Genomic DNA, 27,877 nt, shown 5'->3' with positions numbered 1-27,877 from the left:
CGTTCGATTCCAGTCCAGCGTTATTCCATTTGGCCGTCGACGAGAAAGCGTCCGTCCCCTACCTGTGAAACAACTTTTTAAAATCCGAATTTCATTTTGCTGCCCGCTTCAATAATTTTAAAATAGAACATAGGCCACACCCTTTTCCTACTACAATCCAAGTCGAGCTTCTCATTCCCATTGGCCAATCAGAATTAGTTGATTTGAACTAATGTAAATTCCAAAAGTAATGTAAATTCCAAAACTAATGTAAATTTTCAAAACTAATGTAAATTTCCAATGAATCTAATGTAAATTTCCAATGAACCTAATTTAAATATACATCATTTATCATGATACCTTTTGGTACATGATAAATAATGTAAATTTACAGAAATATTTTTTTCTGTGTGGTTCAAAGATGACACAAACCGTCGCGGTGATGTGTCCCTGTTTTGGTGGCTTGGATAAGCAAGAGCGAGAGCCGAGCTATGAGAGAGCACGTTTTAGTTAGAAGTGGGCGGGTGGGTGGTAGCATGTGTTTCGAGCAGCAGAGTCGGGGATGCTTCGCTGTTTGGGTGGAGAGAGCCAACTGTATCGTCGGGTGTACTCCCGAGCGTGGAGCATGAGAAAGAAGCAGCTGTCTGAAGCAGAGTAAAGGTTTGGCCAAGGGAATGTCTACGTAAGGTAAGATTGTTCTTAGCTGAACTTGTGTTGGTACTGGATGGAAGTACCTTTTGCTAGAGGTGAGTTTTGGTTTGATATTATTTTCAACAGTTTTCGGGATTGGGGATCTTGATTAAATTTAAAGAGGAAATCACAAATTCTCTTGGAAGAGCTTTCAACTTGGCTCTCAAATTTGATCAGGTTTTTCTGGTTCAAATTCTTTCAAATTTTTATGGATAAATAAAGATCATCTGAGATCCTTGGGAAAATTTTTTGGGAGGTGCATAAGATAGGCCCGTTCTAACACTGAAAATTGCGAATTACGTAAATAAGATCATCGGGAGAAACTCTGGAGTTACTAAGACTTACTAAACACTCTTCCAAGAGATTTTGTTGGTCACGATATTATCATTTTCTTGTTAAACTCATTTGTATTTTTCCACCCACAGAGAGCGAGTTGTGGCGCTATAACCATGGCAAAAGTGTCCAGGGCATTTGTGGAAATACAATGTCTCATCCCAGAGGGTCCCGGAGCACCAAAACTTCTTAGCATGGTGCTCCCAACGATCAATTGCCTAAACTAACAGGAACGTGAGCGGGGGATCCCCACGTTTCTTCCTCCCCTGTAGATTCAGAACTGTATTGCTGTTTGAACATTCGTGTTCAAACTCAATTCAATTCAACGAATCATCTTTGCGGTTAACTTTACGCAGTTGGCCTGGCCGCTTTAACTTTTGTGATGTTTCAAAGCAATTTATTGCATTGGGGCACTGCAATTGTTAATAATGACAAGAGGATGCTAGGCGTTAATCAACCTAAGGCATTTTCCAGGATGCCCTCGAAAGACTGGCTGCGCTAGGGTTAGATTAGATTAGATTAGATTAGATTTTTAAGCCAGTTACTGTACGATGAAATGTCGAATTTGAAACACTCTCATTAAACCAAAATCCAGTGTGGCGGAGTCGGATCTATTAGAAAACTGGAGTTAAAGTGGGAAAAAGGTTAACCAACTTTACAGCTATGGAAATAACACCAAACAGAAAAAAAAGAAATCAAAAATATTAGTCATCACAGCAAATGATTCGATTTAAAATAATTGTCATCAACATTTTCAGTGATTTACTTTTGCCAATCGGTGTGTACACGTTCTGTCACTATGAGAGAGGTAAATGAAAAACAAGGTGCTGTGGTTTCCTGGACCCTGGAAATCTAACAAAACTTTTTGCTGAAAAGGGTTGCAGCCAAACCCACTAACGCATTTCATTCGAATCATTCGAGCATTCATTTGGCATGACTTTGCTTTGGACCAATTTTCGGGAATACTTCCGCCTAGAAATGTTGATTGCGGAAAATTTCAATTTACTGAACTTCATCAAGAACAACTTGGTTTCGTTGTTTTAGCTAATTGGGTCATCCCCAAACTACGTGGAAATTCAAGATCTCTTTCCTGCGTGTGGAGGATTTTTCATTATGTATGAAGCTTGAACAAACGTCAAACCCTCTCACTTCTTCAAAGTGACCACGTAGTTCACGGATGGCACCCTTGAAAAGCGTCAACAGCAAAAACCCAATTACCACCAGCACCGCTGGTCACTTTACACGTAGAGGCAAACTGTGGATGGTATTCCAATTTCTGTTCGTGCGACAATCGAGATTATAATTAAAGCGACTAATTTCCCAAAATTTCTATTATGGTGTTTCCAATTCCAGCAGCCACATTAGTTTACCAAGGAAGCCAGCTTGTCAATTTGATCCCTGCAGCATGAACGGAGTGCTATTAGGTTTCGAATGTTTGCAATCTACTGGTTCTAAGTAGGTACTGCTCAAAGCACGCTATTCATTTGTGTTTTATGCTTAAATACTGAGTAATTTAATTATGGATAATGAGATAATAAGATTTAAATTCACAGATAAACTGTTGCAATTTATTTAATGTGTGGATACCTGTGAAAATATTAATTGTATAATTTTCCATGTAGCCGTTCCAGTTAGTACGACTCTTCAATGCAATACAAAAGTTATCATTTTAAAGTGAGTCACTGACTGCGCAGCAAAAAAAAAATGTGTAAATTTATAAAGTGTAAAGTTGTAAGAAATATTGAAATTTAGCTTATTTCCTTTAATATTGAACTTTATGCTTTGAACTTTGAACTTTGATATCGATGAAACAAAAGATCAATAAAAGATTTGTGCTATATCAGGAAAAAAAACTAACTTAATCCACCTATGTGGTTGGAGCCTTCCTCACTTATTACCAACAATGGCTGATATGATGGCATTGTACACAAATTTCATCTAATTTTTAGATCCGGAATAAAAAGTACATAAATGTCACTCAAGTGGCCATATCTCGAGATAGGGTTGCCAGATCATCAATGTTTTGGTTTCGTTGGAAAGGTCTCTTGATAACCTAACCTACGATGGGTTGGATGGTGGATCCGGACATAGTTCACATACATTTAAGTGAGATCCGGCATCCAAAAAGTACATCAATATTACTTAAGTGGACATATCTCGAGACAGGGTTGCCAGATCTTCAATGTTTTGAACTCGTTGGAAAGGTCTTCTGATAACCTAACCAACGATGGGTCGGATGGTGGATCCAGGCATAGTTTACATACATTTAAGAGAGGTTCGGCATCAAAAAAGTACATCAATATCACTTAAGTGTACATATCTCGAGACAGGGTTGCCAGAACTTCAATGTTTTGGACTCGTTGGAAAGGTCTTTTGATAACCTAACCAACGATGGGTCGGATGGTGGATCCGGACATAGTTTGAATACATTTAAGAGAGGTCCGGCATCAAAAAAGTACATCAATATCACTTAAGTGTACATATCTCGAGACAGGGTTGCCAGAACTTCAATGTTTTTGACTCGTTGGAAAGGTCTTCTGATAACCTAACCAACGATGGGTCGGATGGTGGATCCGGACATAGTTTACATACATTTAAGTGAGATCCGGATATACGTGAAAACACATTTTTATACATAACTTTTGAACTACTTATCGAAACTTTAATCTGTATAAAACTCGATCTATGGGACCCTAAACCAAGTCGAATGCAACAGGTTCGGGTCAAATCGGTTCAGCCAGTGCCGAGAAACATGAGCTAGTTTGTTGGTCACATACATACATACACACACACATACACACAGACATTTGTTCAGTTTTCGATTCTGAGTCGATATGTATACATGAAGGTGGGTCTACGACGTGTTTATACAAAGTTCATTTTTAGAGCAGGATTATAGCCTTACCTCAGTGAGGAAGGCAAAACCAGAGTATTTTGTGGAATCGTTCATAGAACAACATTTTTAAATTAAAAAAAAAAACTCTCGAAATGCTACCATGGATGACCAAAAAAGAATACATTCGATGCGTTTCAATCCAATTAATGCTTTCATACAGCTCATTCCAACTGAAGATGACTCGTTGACGTTTGATGAGACGACCGGTGATGCTATGAGAACGACCGAAGGCTGACTGACGTGTGACATCGTCCGTCGGAAGACAAACTCGGCTCGACTGAAATTCGCATACCTGATGATTTGGAGTGAAACTTAACCCTTGGCCTGCTGGAACAGTAAGTTTGGTGCTGTGCGTAAAGTTGCACATTTGAGAATTTCCAAGAGTTTAATCTAATACTTTCCCTTAAGTGATAAACCATCACAAGGTTAACCCACAGCTCTGTGCGTAAACGTATTGAATGGCTTAAGAAAAAGTAAGAAACTCGTTTTACTGAAGTTTTATAACCACTGCACGATTCCACCGTTCCGGCAAAAAGTGCGGCACTGATAAAGCACATTGCTGCTGATATTGATGGTGGGACCACCGTCATTGGAGACATTGCGGACGACGACGACTCTGTTCCTAGCAAGTCGAGGCCAGAGAATCTCGTATCAATCGAACTTTTGCCGGATATAGCAAAAGCATGGATAGACAGCTAGGAGTCAGCTGGGTGTTACATTCCTCGCATCGTGCTCCAACACGTGACTAATCTACGAGCAAGCAAAGAGTTGTTGCACCGCGTGGAGTGTAGTTCTGAATGAAAAGTCCACCCAGACGGTCAGTAGGGAATTTTTGTGACATTGTGCGGACAGAGTTGATTACTTGGAATACGGTGTGCTTTGTAAATTGAATTTGAAGAGGTGGTAAAATGTTTTTGAATGTTACGCCCTCGTCCTTCATCTGATATTACAAACTTAATCCACCTTTATTTGGTTGGTGCCTTTCACAGAATTTATAGAGTAATTCAAACACCCCTCTGCTTTTCTCGTTGTTAGGAAGAGTTTTCCTGGGAAAAAAATCATGGGAATTGGAAGCTTAATATTGCAAAAAATGCTGGCAGCTTCGTAGTATGAAAACAGCTTGAGTTATTTTCTAAATATACAAATGTTGTGTTTTCATCTTATTTTCATTGGATTTTCAATATGTTTTAGCAAGATAAAAAAAAAAACATTTATTGTATTCGCGATTAACACTCAAACGCTCGGGTAGTCATTTGACCCCTATTTTTTTCTTAAAAATCTCATAACTTTTGGTAGAATTGATCAAATTAGATGCTTCCAGTTGCAAAAGATCCAGATTTGTCTATATTTTGAACTGTCAGATGGGGGACAAATATGGTCCACTTTTACCGGAGATATTCCGGATTCCGTTGGGGTACCTCGGCCCTCCTATTTGGGGTTTTGGTCAAAAAAATAAAAACCATTGCACAGAACAATGCCGGAAATGATGCAAAACGCCAAGGCATCATTCTAATACATCATCCTGCATAGATACATGGCATGGCCAAGACCTTCGGTCACCGAAACAGGTTCCAACCGGAAACGGTTTACTGAGCTGATGTCGATTGGTGCCCAAATGAAACCGGTTCCGGTGCCCCGTAGGACTTTACCATGTACATTATTTTTGCTAGATGATGTATTAGAATTATGCCTTGAAGTTTTGCATCATTTCCGGCATTGTTCTGTGCAATGGTTTTTGTTCTATTGACCAAAACCCCAAATAAGAGGGCCGAGGTACCCCAATGGAATCCGAAATATCTCCGGTAAAAGTGGACCATATTTGTCCCCCATCTGACAGTTCAAAATATAGACAAATCTGGATCTTTTGCAACCGGAAGCATCTAATTTGGTCAATTCTACCAAAAGTTATGAGATTTTTAAGAAAAAAAATAAGGGTCAAATGACTACCCGAGCGTTTGAGTGTTAAAAGCTCCATAATTCCGACAGATGGCGCAAAGCATCGAAGAATGACGATTCAAATTTTCGCTGTTCGGTTATATAGGAATGCAAACTTAAAATTAAATTTACAGCTCTTAGAACAATTTTTGAGAAAAAATTCAAGTAGTACAAGTGTAAACTTTTTGCCCTCTATTGATTAACGCAATAAAAATGATTTTGAAAAAAAAATGTTTAAAACGATAGAGCATCAAAAGTTAACAAAGTATCAGATCGAATTTTTGCTCAAAAGTTGTTTTGAACGCTGGAATTCAACAAAACAGAATTCGCATACATAACCTCAAAAGGCAAAAATTTCAATCAACATCCTTCGCTCTGTTCTGCTACTCGACACTAGATGTCGCATGTCGTTTAGCTTATGAATGCCAATTGTGTTTATTGATTTGTATATATTTTGACAAACGTATTTTTAATTAAATTTTCAGCAATAAGCGTGGTTTGGGCAAAATGCTCCGCTTTGATACTCCTTTGCAAAACAGCGGTGTCATCTAGTGGTGACTAGTGAAAACTGCTTTTGCATTTTGCCCCGTGGTTTTAGTGCATTTCGCCCCAATGTTGTGGTGCATATTGCCCGCAAAATTGTTTAAAATGAATCAAAAATATTTTTAGAAATCTGTTTGAGTGGTTTAAAGATTTTTTTTCACTTGGATGACGTTGAATGATATCTGTTTATGAACATCTAAATAAATTCTTTCACAGAAATTTTGTTATGGTTGAGAAATCACAGTTTTCGTGAGCAGTTCTTTTTTAAAAATATTTTTTGAACTTTTCCCATATCTGAAAACAAAGTATTCTTGATGGTTGGAATATTTCACTGATCTTTTTACAAAAAAGGATAAAAACGGTCTTGAGCAACTCTCTACGAAATCGGCCGATTTAGACCATTTATATTTTTTGTATTTTTTTATTTGACTCAAGCTTTGTGGAGGCCTTCTCTATGACCAAATAAGCTATTTTGCGTCATTGGTTCACCCTTACAAGTCTCCATACAATTTTGGCTGCTGTCCATACAAAAATGGTATGTAAATATTCAAACAGCTGTAGCTTTTGAGTGAATTTTCTGATCGATTTGGTGTCTTCGGCAAAGTTGTAATGGTACACGGAAAAAAATTTTGCAGATTTTTTAATCAACTCTTTTTTTTTTTTTACAAAAACTCAGGTTGTTGAGAGTGAACGTTCAGCGTGCAAGTGTGAGTGTTATTGATTTGTGCTGGAACCAGTTTGCGTAATCCGGAACAAGACACGATGGAAGCGGCCACGAGGTCAGTGGGTGATTGGGAGGTTAATCGGCAGCAATGGTGCCGCGTCCGTTTCGAGTCTCAAGGAGTCCCGTTTGCAACTCTACAAGTGGAGTGATCTTGACGGACGAAAGTGACCTGATCGACAGACACTAGTTGGTGAAGAGGAGGAGCCAGTTCCAATGATGAGAGAAGTTAAAGATGCCATAAAGAAGCTGAAGAACAACAAGGCGGCTGGGAATGATGATATCGGTGAGGAACTAATCAAAATAGGCCCGGAAAACTGGCGTCCTGTTTGCACCGGCTGATAGTCAGAATGTGGGAGTCAGAACCGCTACCAGAGGAGTGGAAAGTAGGAGTAATATGCCCAATGGCTTGTTTCACGAAAAGCGTGTAATCCGTTTAACGCCACCACCTCTCTAAAGTGACAGCTACACGATCTCGCAATAAAAAAGAAACTCACCTAAAATTGGCCGCCTCCCGTGCGACCCAATCGTAGTAAATGCGCGAATTCTCCAAATAGTGCGGCGCCAGCAGAATCTCCGGCGTCTTGGCCCGCTGCATCTGCCGCTGCTTGTTCAGGTTGTTGATCGGCACGGAAACCGCACCGCCCACGTGGGTCTTCCCGGTGGTGTTGTTCTTGCCGCCGCTACTGGATCCCGTGTTGGTTGCGCTGTTGTTGGGCATCGTTGGCGTCGCCCGGCTGTCCAGCTTGCTGCGAGGCGGTGGAACCACGTTGTACGGGAAGGGGAGGTTGTCGGCGGCGCCGCCATTTTCGATGCTGCTGTACGTGCCGGAGATTTGCCGGGGGTGGTTCGCGTCCATGTAGAGCCGGCTGTGGTTGTCGTACAGGACGGCTCGGTTGGCGGTGGCCACTTCGGTGGTGCGGGGACTGATTGAAGGTGGCCGGTTGTTGTTGGCTGCGGCGTCCGCGTAGAGGTTGACGAAGTTTCCTCGGTAGTTTTCGGCGAACGGGTTTCGTGGCACGTTGTTTGGGAGCATTTTGGTGCGAGGGTGGACCTGGCGGGTGAGGGAGTTGCTCTCGGTTGCGGATATCTGGGATGAGATTGGGGACATGTTCCGGTTATTGACGGCGGCTTGCTGGGCTTCGGCGTTCTTCATGTTGACCAGGGCGGAGATGTTGATTCCGTTGAGGCCGAAGCTGTTGTAGATCGGATCGTAGTTCGAGCTGAACTTGTTGAGGTTGTTGACGTCGTCCAGGTTGGCGGCTAGTAGCAGGTTGAGATCGTTGAAGGACTTTTCGACGGCAATTTCCGCCATGTCTGGGGATGAAGGTCGCCACTCCATTGGATCGATGTCGATGTGCTTCTTGACGCGAGGGATTGGTTGTCTTGGCAGGGTAGCCTTTCCGTCATCTCCCGAACTGAGCGTTCCCGTTCCTGGTCCTCCCAGTTTGCCCTGTTTGATCTCCTCCTCGATGATCTTAAGTTCTGCAAGCTGTTTTTGCTTCTTCTCCTGCAGCTTCTGTTGAATGTTGACCCTGGATCCGACACTGCTACCCTCGTTCTCACTTGATCCTCCCGTATGCGATCGCGGCAGTGGCCTCCTCCAAAATGGGATCGCCATCGGTCCAATCGGCGTTCCCTGGTCCGAAGCCCCACTCGGCTGCATGGCCAGGTTCGGCGGCGGCACGAACGTGGTCGGTTTCTTCTTCTTCCTTTTTGTAGCGGCATTTACCGGGTTCGAAAACCGACAGTTGAACACTCCCGGAATCGAGTGCGGATACTTTTGACTACCACAACCTCCAAAAACCTTTCCGGCCTCCGCTCCTCGCTCGGAAGTGTCCCGACAGCGGCAAACCTCCGCACAGCGAGTACACTTCGCTGCTCCGTTCTCACACGGTGCCCGGCCACCGGCTTCGTACCCGAGCCGTCGCACGTGAAAGTACCGGTAGTACACGACCATGAAGAACAGGCCGATCGCAAAGCTGCACAACACCGAAATCGGAATGGTGTACCAACCTTCCGGACGGTTCGGCCAGATTCCGACCATCCAGAGGCCCACCAGCAGGCAGTTCTCCATGAACATCACGATGTAGAAGGTTAGCTAAAATGGAGAGTCGATTAAATGGGTTGCTTTTGTTGAAACCTTCGAATCCCTTACCATCTTTTGTCGGTGCCGGACCTCCTGCAGGTTGATGTATGCAAATATGTACACGAATGCGATCAACCCACCAAGGGTTGCCTTCTTTAGTCGCGAGATCCGTTCACCGTGGAACACATTCTTCGGCGAGATGAGCCACAGAAACATCGAGAACCAGTGGAGAACTGCGTAAGAAAATATTTGAGGTTAGACGATCGTACGTGATCTTCGACTATCTGAACTTACTTATGACCAGAAACACCCAATGACTGTACACCGAGGCGTACACCGTCAACGAGATGACCCGCGATATCACGGTTCCCAGCCGCCACAGAAACTGGAAGATCACCCCAAGCCAGGTTAGCACCAACCGGTGAACGTTCTGCAGTCGGACGTTCTTGCTGAAGCTAGCCAGTGCCCAGCAAACGCTGAACAACGATAACGTAGCCGAAACCATGTTCAGATCCCGAAACGTCTTCTGCTGCTGCTCGGCCAAACTCGTCTGCTGAACCAGGGCCGTACTGGACAGGTGGTGCCCACTGGCCAGCGCCTTCAGCTTCACCGCGTTCATGTGGTTCTCGTTCTGCAGGTTCACCAGCACGTACAGCTGCAACAGCAGCATCGGAGCAGCCTCGCAGAATGCATGAACCAACCGGAGCATACAAAGATCCCGAACCTCGTGCTTCACGTGACGCAGATCAACGGGCACGAACAACTTGGCGTATCGCCACAGCACCCCCAACTGGGTCGCATGCAGCGCCAACACCACCCATCGACTGTAGCGCGCCGAATCGGACGGCTCCTCAACCGGAGGTTTCTTCTTCTCCAAACTATTCTCCGGACTGTCGTCGCCGGGTGGCCCCGTCGCGGCGGCTGTCGAGTTCCGCAGCTTTCGCTTGTTCAAGTACCATCGTACGGAGACAATCTACCAAAAACAAAAAAAAAAAGAACCCTAGTTAGTTTCAACCTTACAATGATACCAGGACCCCAGGAGGACACAAACCTGCGAGATGACCAGCGAGAAGCTCACGATCACGATCACCGTGGCAAAGTAGGCGAACTTTTGGCGCTCGTACAGCGCGTACCCGAGCACGACGTCGAAGACCACGTTGCAAAAGTAGCCGGCCAGCGAGATCACGTTGAACAGGACGTCGCACAGGGGAAGGAACTCGGCCATTGTGGTGGGGGTGTGATATGTTGTAAAATGTGGTTAAAAAGCTGGAAATGAAATTGGAAATATATTGTTGAAGATATATCAATGGAATCAATTTCATTTAAATTATTTTTCATGCTTTTCTGCAGAGCAAATCAATTTCAGAGTCGAATCAAACGTGTCAGCTGCGTTGCAAACATTGGGATGAGTGGAGACTTCAATGAGATTGCAGTGACGAACCAATTATGCTCCGTTTTGCCTTTCTCACTTACATTTTTTTACTTCCTCACCGAGGTAAGGTCAGAATCCTGCTCACAGAAAGCTCATAGACCAACCTTCATTTGCACCTATCGACTTAGTCGATCGAAAACTGAACATATGTCTGTTTGTCTGTGTGTATGTGTGTCACCAATAACGTCACTAAGTTTTCTCAGACATTGCTACAATTCAATTGCCTTTTCGTTGGGTCGCAAAATTTTTCGCGTCCGTCGCAGTGTGTTTTTCGTTTTTTTCTTCGCGTGCGTGTGTGCGTGTGAGGTGCGACTGGCTTTGACTGTCCCGATGACAGTTAGCCAGTTCGATTTGCGATGCCTTTTCGTTGGGTCGCAAAATTTTTCGCGTCCGTCGCAGTGTGTTTTTCGTTTTTTTTCGCGTGCGTGTGTGCGTGTGAAGGTGCGGCTGGCTTTGACTGTCCCGATGACAGTTAGCCAGTTCGATTTGCGATGCCTTTTCGTCGGGTCGCAAATTTTTTCGCGTCCGTCGCAGTGTGTTTTTCGTTTTTTTTTCGCGTGCATGTGTGCGTGTGAGGTGCGACTGGCTTTGACTGTCCCGATGACAGTTAGCCAGTTCGATTTGCGATGCCTTTTCGTTGGGTCGCAAAATTTTTCGCGTCCGTCGCAGTGTGTTTTTCGTTTTTTTTTTCGCGTGCGTGTGTGCGTGTGAGGTGCGACTGGCTTTGACTGTCCCGATGACAGTTAGCCAGCTCGATTTGCGATGCCTTTTCGTTGGGTCGCAAAATTTTTCGCGTCCGTCGCAGTGTGTTTTTCGTTTTTTTCTTCGCGTGCGTGTGTGCGTGTGAGGTGCGACTGGCTTTGACTGTCCCGATGACAGTTAGCCAGCTCGATTTGCGATGCCTTTTCGTTGGGTCGCAAAATTTTTCGCGTCCGTCGCACTGTGTTTTTCGTTTTTTTTTCGCGTGCATGTGTGCGTGTGAGGTGCGACTGGCTTTGACTGTCCCGATGACAGTTAGCCAGTTCGATTTGCGATGCCTTTTCGTTGGGTCGCAAAATTTTTCGCGTCCGTCGCAGTGTGTTTTTCGTTTTTTTTCGCGTGCGTGTGTGCGTGTGAAGGTGCGGCTGGCTTTGACTGCCCGATGACAGTTAGCCAGTTCGATTTGCGATGCCTTTTCGTTGGGTCGCAAAATTTTTCGCGTCCGTCGCAGTGTGTTTTTCGTTTTTCTTCGCGTGCGTGTGTGCGTGTGTGCGTGTGAAGGTGCGGCTGGCTTTGACTGTCCCGATGACAGTCAGTTCGATTTGCGATGCCTTTTCGTCGGGTCGGTAAATTTTTCGCGTCCGTTGTCGATGTGCAACAACAACAAAACCCTATCATACCATTTCATCTCGATACATCGTAACTCGTCGTTCGCAAAGTTAATCAGTACCTCACTAAACATCAATCATTCAAAACTCGTGAAATCATCTCAAGTTAAAAATTACACTGTTTAACCCTTCAGTTTTAATTACAAATGATTTTGGTTCTATCTTTCCACAGCCGGCTGTCTAAGACTAGACCATTTCATTTAAAATTTAACAACAGATAAACGGGAAATGTCTCATCCGCAGCCTCCGATTGCTTGCCTTGAGAATAATACAAAATACCGTTCAACAAACACTATGATTTTGGGTCGCATCATCATCTTCTATGATGAATCCTGACCAAACACCCTATCCTACTAACCAATTTTCAGGTTCCTGGCGCTCGTGGGGTGTAAGCACAGAGTAAATCAGCTGCCCTAGTAGCAACCTGCGCTAACTAACATTCCCGTCCCTTAAAATCGAGGTCTACAAACTGACATGGCGGGCGCCGTTGGTGGCCAATGACTGTTACCTATTCGCAACTGATCTAGCTTTAGCAATCATGGTGTTTTATCTTTTCAGCGCATTCATACATGCTGTTGATAAGGGAAACACCACTTGATCGTCGAAGCCTATAATCAGTAGTGCTGAAAGGATATTACGGTTCTGTTCAGCAACGGAGGGGCAACCATGGGTGATCTCTCATGCTCTCATGCTCATGCTCTTTTTTTTTTTACAAAAACTCAATTTCCCAAAATACGTATTTTTTGATTTTCGAGATTTTTTGATATGTTTTAGGGGACAAAAATCCGCAACTTTTGAGCCATAGAGAAACATGAAAAATAGTGATTTTTGGAAAAAAATCGAAAGTTTGTACAAAAACAAATTTGACATTATTTTTTAATGCAAAATTGAATTTGCAATCGAAAAGTACTGTACAGATTTTTTGATAAAGGGCTCCGGTTTCAATATATAGCCACCGAAAGTTTCATTTTAGTGAAATATTTGCAGTTTTTCGATTTTTAAATTCAATAGTGACCATGAGTGACCATTTCTATAAATATTTTTTTTGAAAGGTTCAGAAAATTTGCTATCAAATTGTCTAAAAGACATTGAAGATTGGACCTCGGGTTGCTGAGATAGAGCCACTTTAAGAAAAAGAAACACGAAAATTGAAGTTTTCTAAGTCTCATCAAAACAACCCACCATTTTTTAATGTCGGTATCTCAGCAACTAATGGTCCGATTTTCAATGTTATAAGATGCAACATTCGTGAAATTTTCCGATCTTTTCGTAAAAAATATTCCGAAATTTTTTAAATCAAGACTAACATTAAAGGGGCTAAACATTGAATATTACGCCCGTTTGTAAATAATTGTAAACGAAATCGGCAGGAATTATCAGAATCTCATGATTTGTGTTATTTCATTGCGTTTTTAAAGCTTTTTGAAATCCGAGATAAATTGTGTTTGACAAAGTCTATTTTAATAAGTTAATGCAAATGAGTTATCGTCGGTTATCGCCGTTCAAATGATCGTGTTCCGATAAAGATACTTTTCTCACAAGGGAGAAGTGCATGCGATTTAACCATCGGATTGTTTGCTGTGTAAGTTAGCAATATTCCAAGCATTTTTCACAATAAAACAAAAATTCTTCGAAAAAAAAACGGTTTCACGAACATAGCTTGCAAATTATTGAGCAGGAAACAGCTCAACGAAAGCCTTTCTTCTCGTCCCGACATTAGCCCGGGAAGTCTCGTGTTATTTTTGGTTGCTGCACACAATCACACCCCGCACTGCACACTTTTGCATAGATATGCTTGTGGGGCAGAACAGTTCTATGAATTGGCTCGTATTTATTTGATGCCACACCACCTTCAATATTTGATACCAAACGAATAACCGACAAAATGTTCGAAGCCACAAAATCGAGCGGGTCCCAAACGAGCGTGCCATTGTGGAAATGAATTCGCATTTAATTTGTTGATATTTTCAGACTGTACAAAACGGGATTCGCGGAAATTTGATGCCTCAATTAAAATCGGCACCAACATCACGCTTTGGGTGTCATTTTTATTCTGGCCGTTTGTTGTGGCCAACGATGGGTAACGAGCCGATGGTGAGCAATGAGCTAAAATTATAAATTTGTATGACGAAACGGGGGAATTCCAAACATGTAAAATTGATCTTTGAGGTTGCATTTGTCGTAGATTTTAATGCGACTTGGAAAAGGTTCATCGTCGTCACCATCGATGCATTACTGGCAACACTGCCAATTAATTTGCAACATAATGATATGCACGCTATAGCCAGTAATGGGTTTGTTCTGTTTGTCGTTTGCTGTTCGAAATGTGTGTGTGTGTATGGTTGCATACGCACGAAATGAGGCCTTTGAAAGTTGTCAAAAGCATCGACAATTACTTGTCAATCGCGACGTTTGTGGTCGTATATGTTTAGGTCAATTAAGTGTGTTATGTTGTAGGGTGGCAAAAAGATGTAGTATGTTAAAGTCTGGGTGTAAAATAAATTTAACCGTATTTCATTAAACATTGTGTAATATCAAACGCATAAAAGTGTAGCCCATTGTTATAGAAAAGCTATTTGACCGTAAATGTCAAAATCATATTTTCTACAATCCGCTCTAAACTTCAACAGCCTGATAGTTGTGAGGACTAAGGCGCAGTATGCTTAAACTATGCTGCGTTTGATTCCTCTTATACAAAGCGACTGTGACATTTAATGATTTGACAATTTTGGGTCTTCAAAAAGGGCTGATTAGAGAGTCAATGGAGCGTTTCGATTCGAGCTGTTTTTGCTTTTTTCTACAATGCATTCCTTATGGAAGAACTGTCATTTCTACCACTCGAATCGGTTACTCCATTGTAGCTGTTCAGTTTCAATTTGTGTGTGTGTGTGCAACCAACCAAACGGGACCACGCGGTCGCTTCTTACAAATTGAGTTGTTTCCATGTATTTTTTTTCAGATCTACATTCTATACATGAAAATAACTCGCATAGGCATTTGGAAGGTGTTAGCTCTGCCGAGCTTCGGTGACCCATTTCTACGCTGGCTAGCCGAGCGCGAGGTACTTCAGCCTTATCGACAAGCCCCGCCCTGAAGAACGTTTGGACCAATCGGATTCAAACGTTATTTAGAACATCCGAACCCTTGTCAAATGGACAAGGACCCAGCGCGTATATAGTTGATAGTAACAGTATTCCTAATTCCAGTCATAGCTCACCAAGTCGCGAAGGCATTGTGGTTAGCATTTTTGCTTACCAATCCAAAGGACGGGGGATCGAACCCCGACGACTCGAGTGACTTTGATTTTTCGTTCATGTTCAAAGTTTCAAGATTTATATGTCCTATACTTTCTCGTTGGGAGCAGATGGGAATCGAACCCAGGACCATTCGCTTACAAAGCGAACACCGTGACCAGTAAGCCACGGCCGCTCCTTAATTGTAGCTGTTCAGTTTCTATTTATACATAAACACGATTATATGATTATCAAACGATTACAAATTGTCGCTACTTTTTTCAACTTTTTAAACTAATGTTGACTAAAAACTTACCATGTTTAACTTGCAAAAAGCTGTACGGAAAACTAGCACGTAATGCTTTTTCTTTCTTTTGGAAATTGTCCAAACTACCGCAAGACCTCAAGTGCACATCAACGCAGATCGTACCGTTGTGACGTTGCCCTCGCAACGGATTGACAGCATGTCCACCGGGAATTACGAGTACCAACAGATACCGGAATTAAGTTTGCTCGTAAGCGAAAAAAAAAAATTGTAAGTTTATATCCTTTGTTGCCAAAAGTTTGTCCAGCAGCTCCTGCTCCAGCTGAATGCTGCTTCTAGGCAGTATCTGTTTCCCAGAACAACTTTTGGCTGGCCCACAATTTTGTTACCTTATCCTTGTCCTGGAAAATAAACCTTCATGGTCTGCAATTTTTATCAAGAAATTTTTCCCATTTTGAGTTCGGTTACATTAATAATCAAATATTATGCATAATAAATCACAAACACACAACTCTCGGACAGTTTTGGACCAGCAGGGACCTGTCTGTCCAGAGGTTCACCGAGTGCCGAGTATTAGGGCGGTGAGTCTGTTGATGATGATAGCTTGATGCCCGTTCTCGAGAGAAATCTCGACCACTGAGTGGCAGCAGCAGTACCGGCAAGGGCCAACTTTTAGCCGTAAATGAGCTTTTCCTCGGCCTCTGCCGAAATTGGCTGCTAATGGGCTTTTGACTAGTTAGAAAAGAGGAAAGTTCTGGAAGTTCCGGAGGGCTTACGGTGGTACTGCCCGCAACAGTTGCGAAATATTAGTTTATGCAACAAGTTGCAAAAAGACGATTTTTTCAGCATGTTTCGTACTTTTTTTCAACGAGGATCTCTTCGAAAGGTTGGCTGCGCTACACAGAAAAAAAAGTGTGAATTTACACGACACTGAAATCATGTTTTAAACGTAAACATGCTCGTTGTAAATTTGAAATCCAATGTAAATCGTTGTATTTCATTTAAAGAGTGTTCATGTGAACTGAAATTGCACGTAACCCTTAAATCTCATGTAAATGGTCATTGTTTGTTGACAACACTCGGATTTGAAAGTATAAAAAACATGTAATTTTGAAACGATGTAAAATAAATCTCATTCCGCCACGTAAATTTCATCTTTGCAATTATGCTTGTTGTTGTCAATGACAGATCATTATTATTATTGAGTTGCGCGCGAGGAGCGGATGTTTTGAGCTTATATTTAAGTGAAATTTTAGTGTGGTGAGGTAAACAACGTGTAAAAAGTGTGTTCAAATCATCGTTCATGATATCAGATGCCGGGTAATAAGTTGTGCTTGCATATGAATTCAGAATTCATTTAATGTAAAGAACAAACCATAATTTGATTGAATGACGATGTTCCGTTCAAATGATGTGCATTTCTGGAGCAACATTTGAAAGGGGCGGTTCGACATTGCCCTTACCGCCCCTTTGAAATGTTGCTACAGATTTGTTGTAAAGAATTATTGTTTACATTACAGATCATCTGATTATTTAATCCCAAAACCGAACTAGGAAGATCTTTGGACTCATCAGAAGGAGGTAGTTCCAGAGTTAGTTCTATTACTTTGCTGGTTTTAGCATGAGTTTTACTGACACTTACCATATCGTAGAAGGAAATATGCTGGAACTGTACTCTTCCGGCAACTTTTGTCTATTTTCGCGGGCCCACACATAAAATCCTTTGGAAATTCCGGCTCCTCAAATTGCATTCCTTAGGTTGTATCCGGAGTGCTAGCAGCATCGACTCTGACCCGATCCATTCTGACCATCTGATGCCGGTTTGCGGACGTTCTCAGTTTGCGACACTTTGGCTGCGGGTTGGGATTGCGGGTGGCCGTTTGGATGATCTTTCCATGGTCTGGCCACATACGGATCTTCATCGCTGGTATGTTAGCACTTGACGACTTTTACCAACTTCTTCTCAGAATTTTTTATTTATTTTAGCAGGAGCAACAGATTTTAAACTTAAATTTAATGCAATCAACTGTTTGGAAGGTTTGGGAGGAATTCGTTTGACAGACCTCAACTCTGAAGGCTCTGAAACGGTTGAAATGTCGGAGTTTACACGGTCAATTATGTTAACCTAGAATTTTCATAAGTTTAAACTCCGACAAAAAGAATACGACTGTTATATCCAAAAGTGGGTACACGACAATAAGTGCTCTTTTGGGGTTGAATAAGATTGATTTGGTTTTTTAGGGGCTATGATGGGACGAACTTTTGGCACAATCAGTCTTCTACTTCTGAAATGCATTTCAAATTGTGTAACAAATAACAAATTAATTATCGCTTCTCATTTTTTTTAAATATATGTTTTGATTTTTTTTTTGCTAAAAATAGATTATGATAAATTCTGGAGAGCCATTTGAAAGGGGCGGAATGGCATTGATCTTACGGCCTTGCTTACATCAGTGAATGTTTACATTTAACAAGATCAAGTTAAACGACTTCGTTACAAAATCACATTAGCCTATTTAGACTGTTTTGCTTGATTTTGTGATGATTTTTAATTTAAAAATCTTTTTTGTATGGAGCTTTGGCAATCGCTTACCCTCGTAACAGATGGACGATCCACAAGGTCTTTTTGCAATTTTTTATGAGTGTTTATATGAAAATTTATCGTTATGTAAAATAATTTTTCATAACACCCCCCCCTCCCCCCCCCCTACACCCATTTTCGTAACATTTCGTAACAGACGCCGACACCCCCTAACTGCGTTACGTAATGAAAGAACGCTCCCTAAACTCGCTGAACTCCGACAGTCGACATTCAGCTGTATATATGTCGACGTCGATTAGAATTTGGCGAGAAACGTCAAAGTTTTTTGATTCAACTTAATAAAAAAAGATTAAAAAAATTTCGGCTTGAACGATTCAATAATTATTATTCAAATTTTGAGCAATCGAGTGACCACCGTCTATTAGTGGCCCTGAGGGACCGACCGGAAGGAACAAAGAACCATCATAGCAGCAAATTTAAAAGTAATATTTTAATGGTACGTATCTGTACGTATAATGGAGCAAGTTTGCAAGGTGAAATAAAAATTTTACACTTTATTTTTCTTTTAAGCAAAACTCGGGATTATCTTCCTAAGTCTCAATCTACGAATTTCCTGGAAAGATTGATGATCCTGGACGGACATGGCCCAGCAGCGGTTTTGGAAGAGCGCAGTTGGACGGTGTTGCTTAAGCAGTAAGCACGCAGGAGTTAACTTTCCGGTGACGGTTCTCATGAACCCGAACGATTCGTCGAGAATCTCGACCGGCTCGACGATTTAGAGGCCGGAAGTGATTCCAGACCAAGCTTGTGGGAGATCATGTGGCGGTGATTTCCTTCGATTTGTAATGGTAAGTGAGATCATCTCCCATTTCAATAAACACTAAGTACCCACATGCTTTTTATTAAAAAATTCAATTTGACTTTTTGCTGTGTTCCGTTTCAGCAACTTCCTCCCTCTTCTATTCCTAACGGATTAATGATGCACAAGGAAAGGCTTCCGATGCAGGCGCTGAGGGATGTATGATCCAGACTGACCAGCCAGCGGTGACGACGCCAAGTCTAATTCTTCCCAGAGCTGACCTTATTGTAGAATATGGTAAGTTACATTTCTCAAAATAATGGATTTGTTTTGATCATCTTATCATCGTAGCTAATCCAAAAACCAAACTGACCATAACATCTGCATCTGATTTCCTTAAGCAAAAGCAACTTCCGGTGAGCTTAAGCTCCGAAAGCCTTGCGTTGACTTGACCTGATTTCTAACAAATGTGAGTTGTTATTTAGGCTGAAGTTAAAAAGTGAAGTTTTTGATGTTAGACTTTTCTATTTTAGAATTCACTCTTTCGATGTCAGACAATCTACAATTCAGTCGACGAAAATCCATGGCAAGGGATTGCCGGTCCTCTGGCGTAAACATTGTGGCTTTCGAGATGCTTTACGAGGCGGGTCACATGATCACAGGCTAAGTGGACTTCTAACGAGTAAGTTTCAGTTTTAAAGTACATCAATAGTCTTAAAAATCACGAATCTAGTGTTCAAGTATCAGAATAAAATTTAATTACTCCGTTGAATTTAGCATTTGATAAAATTTCATTTTCTTTATTTGTTTACGCAGTTAGGAATGATAAACTTTTATACATCATTTCAAGCAAAACAATGGCAAAGAGCCAACGTGAGTTTGTAAACAACAAGTATATTCTGCTCACATCAGTGGATGTTTACATTATGAGTGAGCAGAATACACTCTTTATTTACAAACTCACATTGACCCAGTTATCGGTTTTGCTTGATTCGATAAGAACAAAAGTAAACCGTTCCAAACCATGCAAGGCTATAAAGCATTTGAAATTTACATCATGTTCTAAATTCAACGGAGCAAAAAAAATTTCGACTTTGGTAAAATTACATCGATTTCATCGGAAATTTACAAGTTTCCAAAGCAAAGTTTGTTCCGCATGATTACGTCGAATGGCACTTAAATTTACAATGAAGTTCATGTAAATTAGCATCATTAATGACGTGCACTTTTGGTACATCATTAATGATGTAAATTTACCGAATTATTTTTTTCTGTGTAGGGTCTGATTAGATTTATTCAGCGAGGTTCACCGAGTTGGATAAATACAACGAGTGATGAAAAATTAAGTTTTGCAACGAGTTCCATACAATTTTTTTTGCAATTCTGGAAAACACCCTTTGAATGGAATTGTTAGTCAAATGTCCATGCATCATGTTAATCCGCCGCTAAATCAAAACAATGTTTGCATTTTCTAAACAGGTGCTGAAAAGTTCAACTGTTCAGTGGTAAAAGTTAGAACTTTTCAGAATTTGTTCCAGAAAAGTGTTTTTTGCTATTCTGGAGTAAAATTACCTATACTTCTTGCAATTTTTGAATGGCGAAAAGGCCACACCAGATAGTAGTGAACAGTACTGAAAATTACTGTTCAGTATTTATTTGCAACTTGATGCACGGAGAATAAAGAGTTCCCAAAATCGTGAACAAGCGTTCATGAAAATGGGAACCTCAAACAAAGTGTTCAAATCCCATATTACGATTTTGAAAAACGTACCATAAAATTTGAACACTTTGTTCGTGGTTCCTTGTTCACGATTTTAGGAACTCTTTTTTCTCCGTGTGCTAATCAATGTATGCAACAAGTTGCAAAAAAAAAAATCAGCAAAAATCGTTCATTTATCCAACGAGGCTTATCACTCCTCAAAATGTCGGGAAAAAGCACTTTTTTAGTGGAGCCAAATATCAGACTTGCCATTTTTATTATTCCAAAGTATACTAGGGAAAATACACCGTGTTTGAATTGGATTTGTTTCCCTAAAATGTTTGTTCCTAGTTTGAATGTTGTTGCTATCAAGGTAAGGTTTGAACTCCAAAACAATAAGTGCTGAAAAGTTGAACTTGGTGCTTGGTGGTGACACTGATATGCCTTTTTGGAATGTGAGCTGCCTCTGGATACCATGTGGTCATTTTTTTAGTCACGCTTTGGACGGCACTCAGGAATTAAAATGTGATTTGATTTGGAGAATGAAAAAGTACCAGAAAATCTGGAATCAACAGGAGCTTCTTGGGGTTTCCTTTCGGCTTTGGAATCCTCGCTTCATTCAAAATCACCTCTAATGGTCCCGCTGAACGAACGATGCTCACAGAACTTAATCAAAATGCATTTCAGATTGATGACCATCGGGGGGTTATTCATTTGCGTCGGACAAAGTGCGGAGATTGAAAGTAGATGGACCGATGGACCCGAATCCCAGAGCAGCTCCAAACGTCAAGTTTGAACGTGAAGAGGAGGCGGGGTTTCCCAAGAAGTTTTGAGAAGCGAACACCGTGAGCTGCAATCGGGATATTGATCGGATTGCAGAAACGGTCTGTGGGGAAGTTCGTGGAGGGAAATCTAGGAAATAGCTGGATGTACTTTATGAGTTTTGCTGGATGGTTCGAAATGTTGGATAAGCTCAGATCTTGTCGGGTGTAATGGTTGTACTTCCCTCTCGTTGTAACGGTTGTTTTGCTCGTTGTATCGAATTGGATTGGACTGGATAAAGTATTACATTTGTCGGGAATTTAAACCATCAAGATAACTAATACTTTAATGCCTTGAAATTTTTGATCATTTATTGTTGTTGAAACAATATAAAAAGTATAGAAATTAGTAAAATTTATCAAAAAAAAACTATATGCACTGCTTTTTTACGTTGGAACTCTTGTGTAGTTTTTTTTCTCAGGAAAGCTAAAGAAAAAAACTTCTAAGTGATTTCCATTCCTCTCCAGCATTCCATTCCTTCTTTCTGTGTCCAGCTTTGTCTACAAGCAAGCAAAGCATCGAATCTTTGTTACTTTTCTGACGAACGAATGAATGCATCCGGTCTTGACAGCGATGGCATCCATGAGCTCCCCTATGCAAAGCAACACTGCAAGTTGCAGCCATGGACGGGGGCTTTTTGAGAAAGGAAACGATTCTCGCGAGCGCCCCCTGCTTGCTGCTGCTGGTGCGATCTGTTGACTGAGAGCAAAGATTTGCCTGGCCTGCTGCAGAACGGTTCGTTTCTTTGTTTAGTGTTTGACGGGTTTTTCCCCGAGGGGAAAAGCGAACATGGAAAAAATGAGCTTTCAATAGATTTCACGGCAGATTGCAGAGATCTGTGAATGCAAATCTTGAAGGAGTTCGGGCGAAATATTCCTAGCGAAATCGCTTAGTGAAAATTGAAGATCCGAAGAATATATGCTAACATTTGATGAAATGTACTTTTCAGCGTTCATTTGAGTGCGGCATTTATCCAACTCGGCACACTTCATTGGGTTAATGGACAACTTGTGCTGAAAAAAAAATCTTCTTTTCGCTACATGTTGCTACTATTGAGACAAGTGGAAAAATCTTGTGAGAAAAAAGTATATCGTTTATTTATTTTTAAATCCTTTTAATTTTGAAGATTAAGTGGACATATTGAAAATTTAATTTTAAGTGAAAATCAGCAATTCCATTTGAAAAGAGTCTAAATCGAAAAAAAAGTTCTTCGGTCGGGCTCAAAATTTTTCTGGGGTTCCTTGGCCAAAATAATTAGACCCGTATTTTTTTGTTTCGCCATTAGGGTGACCTACATCGTGCTAGGGTGGTTAGAAAAATGGCAATTTTCGTCATTTTTCGCAAAAACCACTTTTTTCAAAAAATATATAATTTTTCCGAGGAATCCGAAATCCGATTTTGGTCCATACACGGTCAAAACGCCATTTTAAGTTCTCATACGACTTTTTCAAATGTTATGCTAGATTTTTAAAACTTCTTACTATTTTTTTAAATAGCCTTTCTTTTACGTCTAAGACAGCTAAAATCCGATGAAATGACGCGGATATATGATGTTTTTAAAAAGGGGTTTTTGCGAAAAATGACGAAAATTGCCATTTTTCGAACCACGATGTAGGTTGCCCTAATGGCCAAACAAAAAAAAAATACGGGTCTAATTATTTTGGCCAAGGAACCCCCAGAAAAACTTTCAGCCCGATCGGAGAACTTTTTTTTCGGTTTAGACTCTTTTGAAATGGAATTGCTGTATATTTAGGTCTTTTGTGGTCTCTATTGCAAGTTTCTGCTCGAAGCTAGGAGTCCAAAGGCTTGAATGGGGAGGCCATACAAACCTCTTTTTACTCCAAGGAATCATCCACCCCAAGTTTCAAACTGACGACCCTTGTATTGCGAGTCCAACCGCCGCCAGCGATTCCACCGGAGCAGGCTTGGTTTGTTGTGTTGTTTGTATTTATAGTAGGGAGACGACTCCCGAATGACTTAACGGCCTAACAAAAACTAAGGCCGAGACCGACGTTTTACTTCCCCATTCGATGGAAGGTTGGAGCAGATGGGGATCGAACCTATGATCAGCCGCTTACAAAGCGGACCGGTTAACCATTCGGCCAAGCCTGCTGCATTTTGGGTATATGTTGTCCTATTTTAGCGTGACCATCCGCATTGACATACTATCTTTTCATTTTTCTTCTTATCTTTCTTCCTATTTTTCATTGTTTTTTTCACACTTACTATCAGTCTTTGTGAGGGGATACTCAGCTCGATTTGCTCTCCATCCGCATTGACCTTTTATTATCTATGATTTCCCTTGTTATTAGTAGTTAGAATCAAAGCCGGGGATTGGGGGGGAAGCATCAGGGCAGTGGACAGTATGATGTAATGGCGGAGACTGTATGTGGATAGTGGAAGACCAGAACTACGTCACAAGGGGGAAATAGTTTATTAATTATACAATTCTTAAGGATTGTCGAATTACTACATCTATTGAACCCTGTCAGTTTCCAGCTGTCTGCCGCGCCCTTTAAGGCCCCCAACAGGGTGCGAGCCCTGCTTTTCAGCTTTGTCTGACTTTTTTTTCGGAGTTATTGGAGGTTACTGTCGGAAGGAGATTCTCTCTCCCTGAGGACACCGTGAGTGATTTTGCTTGTTCGCTTCCAACCATCCCCTTTTGGCTCTTCACACGGCAGTAATTTGAAGATGTTCCCTTTAAGTCTGAGCCACTGTAATTCTAGGCAACCGCTACATAGGTCATCCTTGTGGCCCTGTTGGTTATCATATCAAATCAAATCAATTTTGTCCTATTTTAGCGTGACGTACTATATGAATGTCACCTCAGCTATTGAAATTGGCCCTGAAGTTGAAAAAAAGAGACCTTCGTTTCGCTTTGATAAACGTCGTGCAATGTTTGCTCACCAAAATCGCAGTGAATAATGAGAGACTTTTCTTCTTTTCCATTTCAGGTAAGACCGCCAACCGGTTGTCCATCAGCTGGAAGCTGGAAAACGAAATCAAGTGCCTCCACGAACAGGTAAATTTACACACCCTTTCGCCAAAATGTATGCAATGCCGTGTGCTGTCACCGTCGTCGACGTCGCCGCCGCCGTATAATTAACCCCAATGGGACGAAGGCCGCTCCCCAGATGCAATGCAATTGTTGATGGTTCAGGATGGACACGGTTCGCGGAATTTATTTGGGAATGGAATTAACGTTTTGAGTTCATGCGGACGGACTGATGGAAGGGTTGGCGGTGCCTTCATAATCTAGTTCTGCAGCGATGGAGTTTCGTGGAACCGTGACCAGCATGATTCAATTAAAATTCGTTTGTTTTGCGCTTACGCGCAGCCAAAGTCTGGGAACCGTCCCAGCGGTGAAACGAAACTTGTCGGGTGTGCGCCCAAAGGTAGGCAAATGTAATTTTTACCCCTGGTGGCGTCGGGGTTGGTTTATTTCAGCTAAGCGGCCCGATATTATCCTTTCCGGAGTGTGGAAACCCGACTGGTGGTCACAGTTCATTTCCGGTGTTCCGGCGCACTCACAGGTCGGACCAATTTCAGGTGCATCTGGTTCAAGTGGTGTGGGAAAAGTTTTGACTGCACGTTTACTGTGAGACGTGCGATGGGGGACATGTGTGGCAGTGAAGTTGTTTTAAATTGTGTTTGCAAAAGTTGGCAGATCGCAGTTGGATGCGACAGTTGCAATTGCTGGAACGATTGTATACAGTTTGAATTTGAAAGTGACTTTTCTTCTAAAGCATACATGCGTACAAAAACCTTGCATTTTGAAGGTGATAGGGTTTGTCATCACACAATTACCACGCGTTTGACGGTCGCAACTCCTCTCTCTTTTGTCATATTTTTCTCTGTATTGTATTCCGCGCCTTCGAGTCTGGCAGCTCGTAAAACAGTTTAACTGTCCCTGTTGGTCCTTTTTTTAAAGGTCCGATGGTAAAATTGTTTGCTAATCATCTTTGTGAAGAAAGTCGCTTGATTTTACACATTGTATGCAATGTTTCACCTTCGTGTTTTTTTTTGGTTTTGTTTTGTTTTGTTTTGTTTTGTTTTTTTTTTTTTTTTTTTTTTTGAGGGGTTTTTTCCCCTCACTGTGAATTAGTCCAAAAGTTGTAAATCATGAACCACATTACCGACATAGATGATAATTTGGGAGGTTGTAGGGCTCGAAAAATGCATTTTTTTGGATAAATAAACGATTTCAATATTTCAATTTTCGACCGAATTTTTATTTGAAAATCGCCTGATCAGGTGAAAACATACTCCGAGTCCCCTTAAAAAATGGATAAATTTAAATTTGGTATGAAACTGGTTCAGATTCAGCACATCCCCTTTCAAATGCGCCTAAGAGAGCTTAAATCCATAATGTGAGCTCTGAAAAACCCCCTACAACAAAATTGCGCACTTTTTTTACCACACACGGACGTCACGGTAAATTGAGCGCCAAAATTCGGATATTGGAGATAGACCAATTCTGTCATTGTCAAACGATTGGGCGTCGAAAATCGATCGTCCCTGATTTTTTGCAGATTTTTCGAATGAATATTTCTCGAGAAACGATTTGAGAACGAAGCTTGATTTGGAGTCGGAGCCAAAAGCAAACCCTGTACCTTTCTTTAGTAAGAAAGGCAAAAGGTTTGATACCAACAATTAAAAATGCATGGCGTAGCATAACGACTTAGCAGCGAAGAATAGTTCATCAGAAAACAAATAACTAACTGATACAAATTTGAGCATTGAAGTTAATGGAATTTTGAATTCAGGTAATTTTTTTGAACCGACGAAGCCACCATTCACATAGGAGGATTATGTTTGTTTTTGCAAATAAATGACTGAATCATTCAATGATTTTTGTTTTTATTAAACTTCTACTTTTTGCAATGTTCTTTATGCCTTCATTGGATATTTTAGTCGAGACATATTCAAATTTTAAATTAAAAAGTGTATGTAAATTTGTGAGTATGAAAAATAAGATAAATGCTCAAATCTCAAGACGATAAGGTGAAAACGTGCTTGGAGGAAAATTCTCTAACCGCGAAACCCTCGATAATGAAGGTACGACACCTCTGGGTTGGTTTTTTATGTCATCTTGCTGTCACCGTTTTCCTGGGCTCGGGATGGTGAGGAATTTTACTAGGTCTTATCCATGCGTCCCCGAGGGGCTTTCGGCGGGTCTGTTCGCGCCGGCTTAGTTGTCTAACTGAGGGTTGCCCTCAGGGAAGTTTGTATTTTTTTGTGAACAACCATTTTCAAGCCATGAATGAAATTGTTTTTTTTATAATTTTTTAATGCAACACAGCACTTTAAAATTAGCACGTCCTTTTCAATAGAAGAGTACTTTCTATCAACCTCTTTGAACTTGATGATCTTGGTGGGGTGTACCGGACCATGTTGAGCAATCTTTGGGTTGGTGTGGCAAACAATTTATACGACGACGTGCTGCACACCACCACGAGTTAACGTTCATTTAAAACCCATAAAATGTTTGCTACTTGGGTGAGGAAGGGGAATTGATTTTCCATTCTTTTTTGGTGGATTGAATTTTTGTGCTTGTTTGTCTCTAAGTAAGGAGCACGATCTTCCCACGATGACGACTTTGACAAAGTCGAGGACGCTGAAGGAGCTTTCAGATAGAAGGCATTAAAGATTTATGGCTCGTTTGATCAGAACAACATTAGCATGTCTTTTCGGGGTTTTGGGTGGGGTAAAAGGGTGACGGTATCAGATAGAGTGGTGGTAATTAAATGTTACTTGGTAAAAACGGGACGACATTTTTGTGAAGGTCGTTAAAAATCGCTCGAAAGATAATCTGCTAAAATGTTAATTAACCACTCCAAATTGCAATCGTTTATGGTTTCATGGTAAAAGTTCTTTGAGTTTTTTTTTCGCAGCAGTTCTGCTGTTTTTACTGGTCTTAAGATTGTGTTTTCTTAAGAATTGCTCGGAGTATCATTTCAATGATTTGTTAATGAATGTGTGTGAACCAGAAACCTATTTGAGACATACCTAGATTAATCTCGACAATCAGCAATTAATTAGGACACGAAACGTCACAAAGTGTCACTCTTAATTAGCGATTGCCATTGCTCTTGAGAAAAAAGTATGCATACAAAACATCTTTCAGGGTAATGTTCGTGATGTTTTGTGAACATTGTCGGGGTAGAATCAAAACCCTTTTTTATTACGATTCAGTCGCAACGTTTGATGTAAAATTATTTAAGTATTGCTTTTTTATACATTCCCTGTTGTACGCACAAATGTCATCATGCTGTATTATTGTGTAGGAAATTACGTAGGGGAGAGTGGGGAGACTTGATCCCCTTTTTTTGTATCGCACATAACTCTGTCAATTTCGCACAAAACAATGAACTTTTTGCATGAATTGAAAGCTTAAACATTCAACTATGTTTGGCTGATAAGGGTATTTCATCAGATAAACTCTTCGAATCATGCCAAGCATTTTAAAAAAATATTTTAAATCGGTATTTTCAAAATGTTGGAGGTAATTTGATCCCCCTTTCAACATTTT

General features: G+C 41.1%; 2 protein-coding genes across 14 annotated transcripts in view; one reads left to right on the top strand and one right to left on the bottom strand.

The window, feature by feature from the left end:
- The window catches only part of LOC120423960 (peripheral plasma membrane protein CASK), a 539,239-nt gene that overhangs the window by 182,409 nt on the left and 328,953 nt on the right, over positions 1-27,877 (top strand). Inside the window, exon 11 of one of the 13 annotated variants that reach the window (XM_052709518.1) lies at positions 24,300-24,367. The exons of the other annotated variants lie outside the window; for them this stretch is intronic. Coding sequence (XP_052565478.1) covers positions 24,300-24,367 — 68 coding nt within the window. The remainder of the gene's footprint in view (positions 1-24,299; positions 24,368-27,877) is intronic. 13 annotated transcript variants of the gene reach the window in all.
- On the bottom strand, positions 7,497-10,457 carry LOC128093288 (uncharacterized). Its single transcript, XM_052709527.1, has 4 exons — positions 10,238-10,457; positions 9,481-10,159; positions 9,256-9,419; positions 7,497-9,198 (listed from the first exon to the last, which is right to left on the bottom strand). The coding sequence occupies exons 1-4, from the start codon at positions 10,409-10,411 to the stop codon at positions 7,591-7,593; spliced, it is 2,625 nt and encodes an 874-aa protein (XP_052565487.1). The 5' UTR covers positions 10,412-10,457; the 3' UTR covers positions 7,497-7,590.

This window comes from Culex pipiens, chromosome 1 (genome assembly GCF_016801865.2).
Source record: "Culex pipiens pallens isolate TS chromosome 1, TS_CPP_V2, whole genome shotgun sequence".
In the NCBI taxonomy this organism is placed as follows: domain Eukaryota; kingdom Metazoa; phylum Arthropoda; class Insecta; order Diptera; family Culicidae; genus Culex; species Culex pipiens.
The sequence above is the reverse complement of the archived record's forward strand: the minus strand, read 5'-3'. Positions and strand labels throughout refer to the sequence as shown.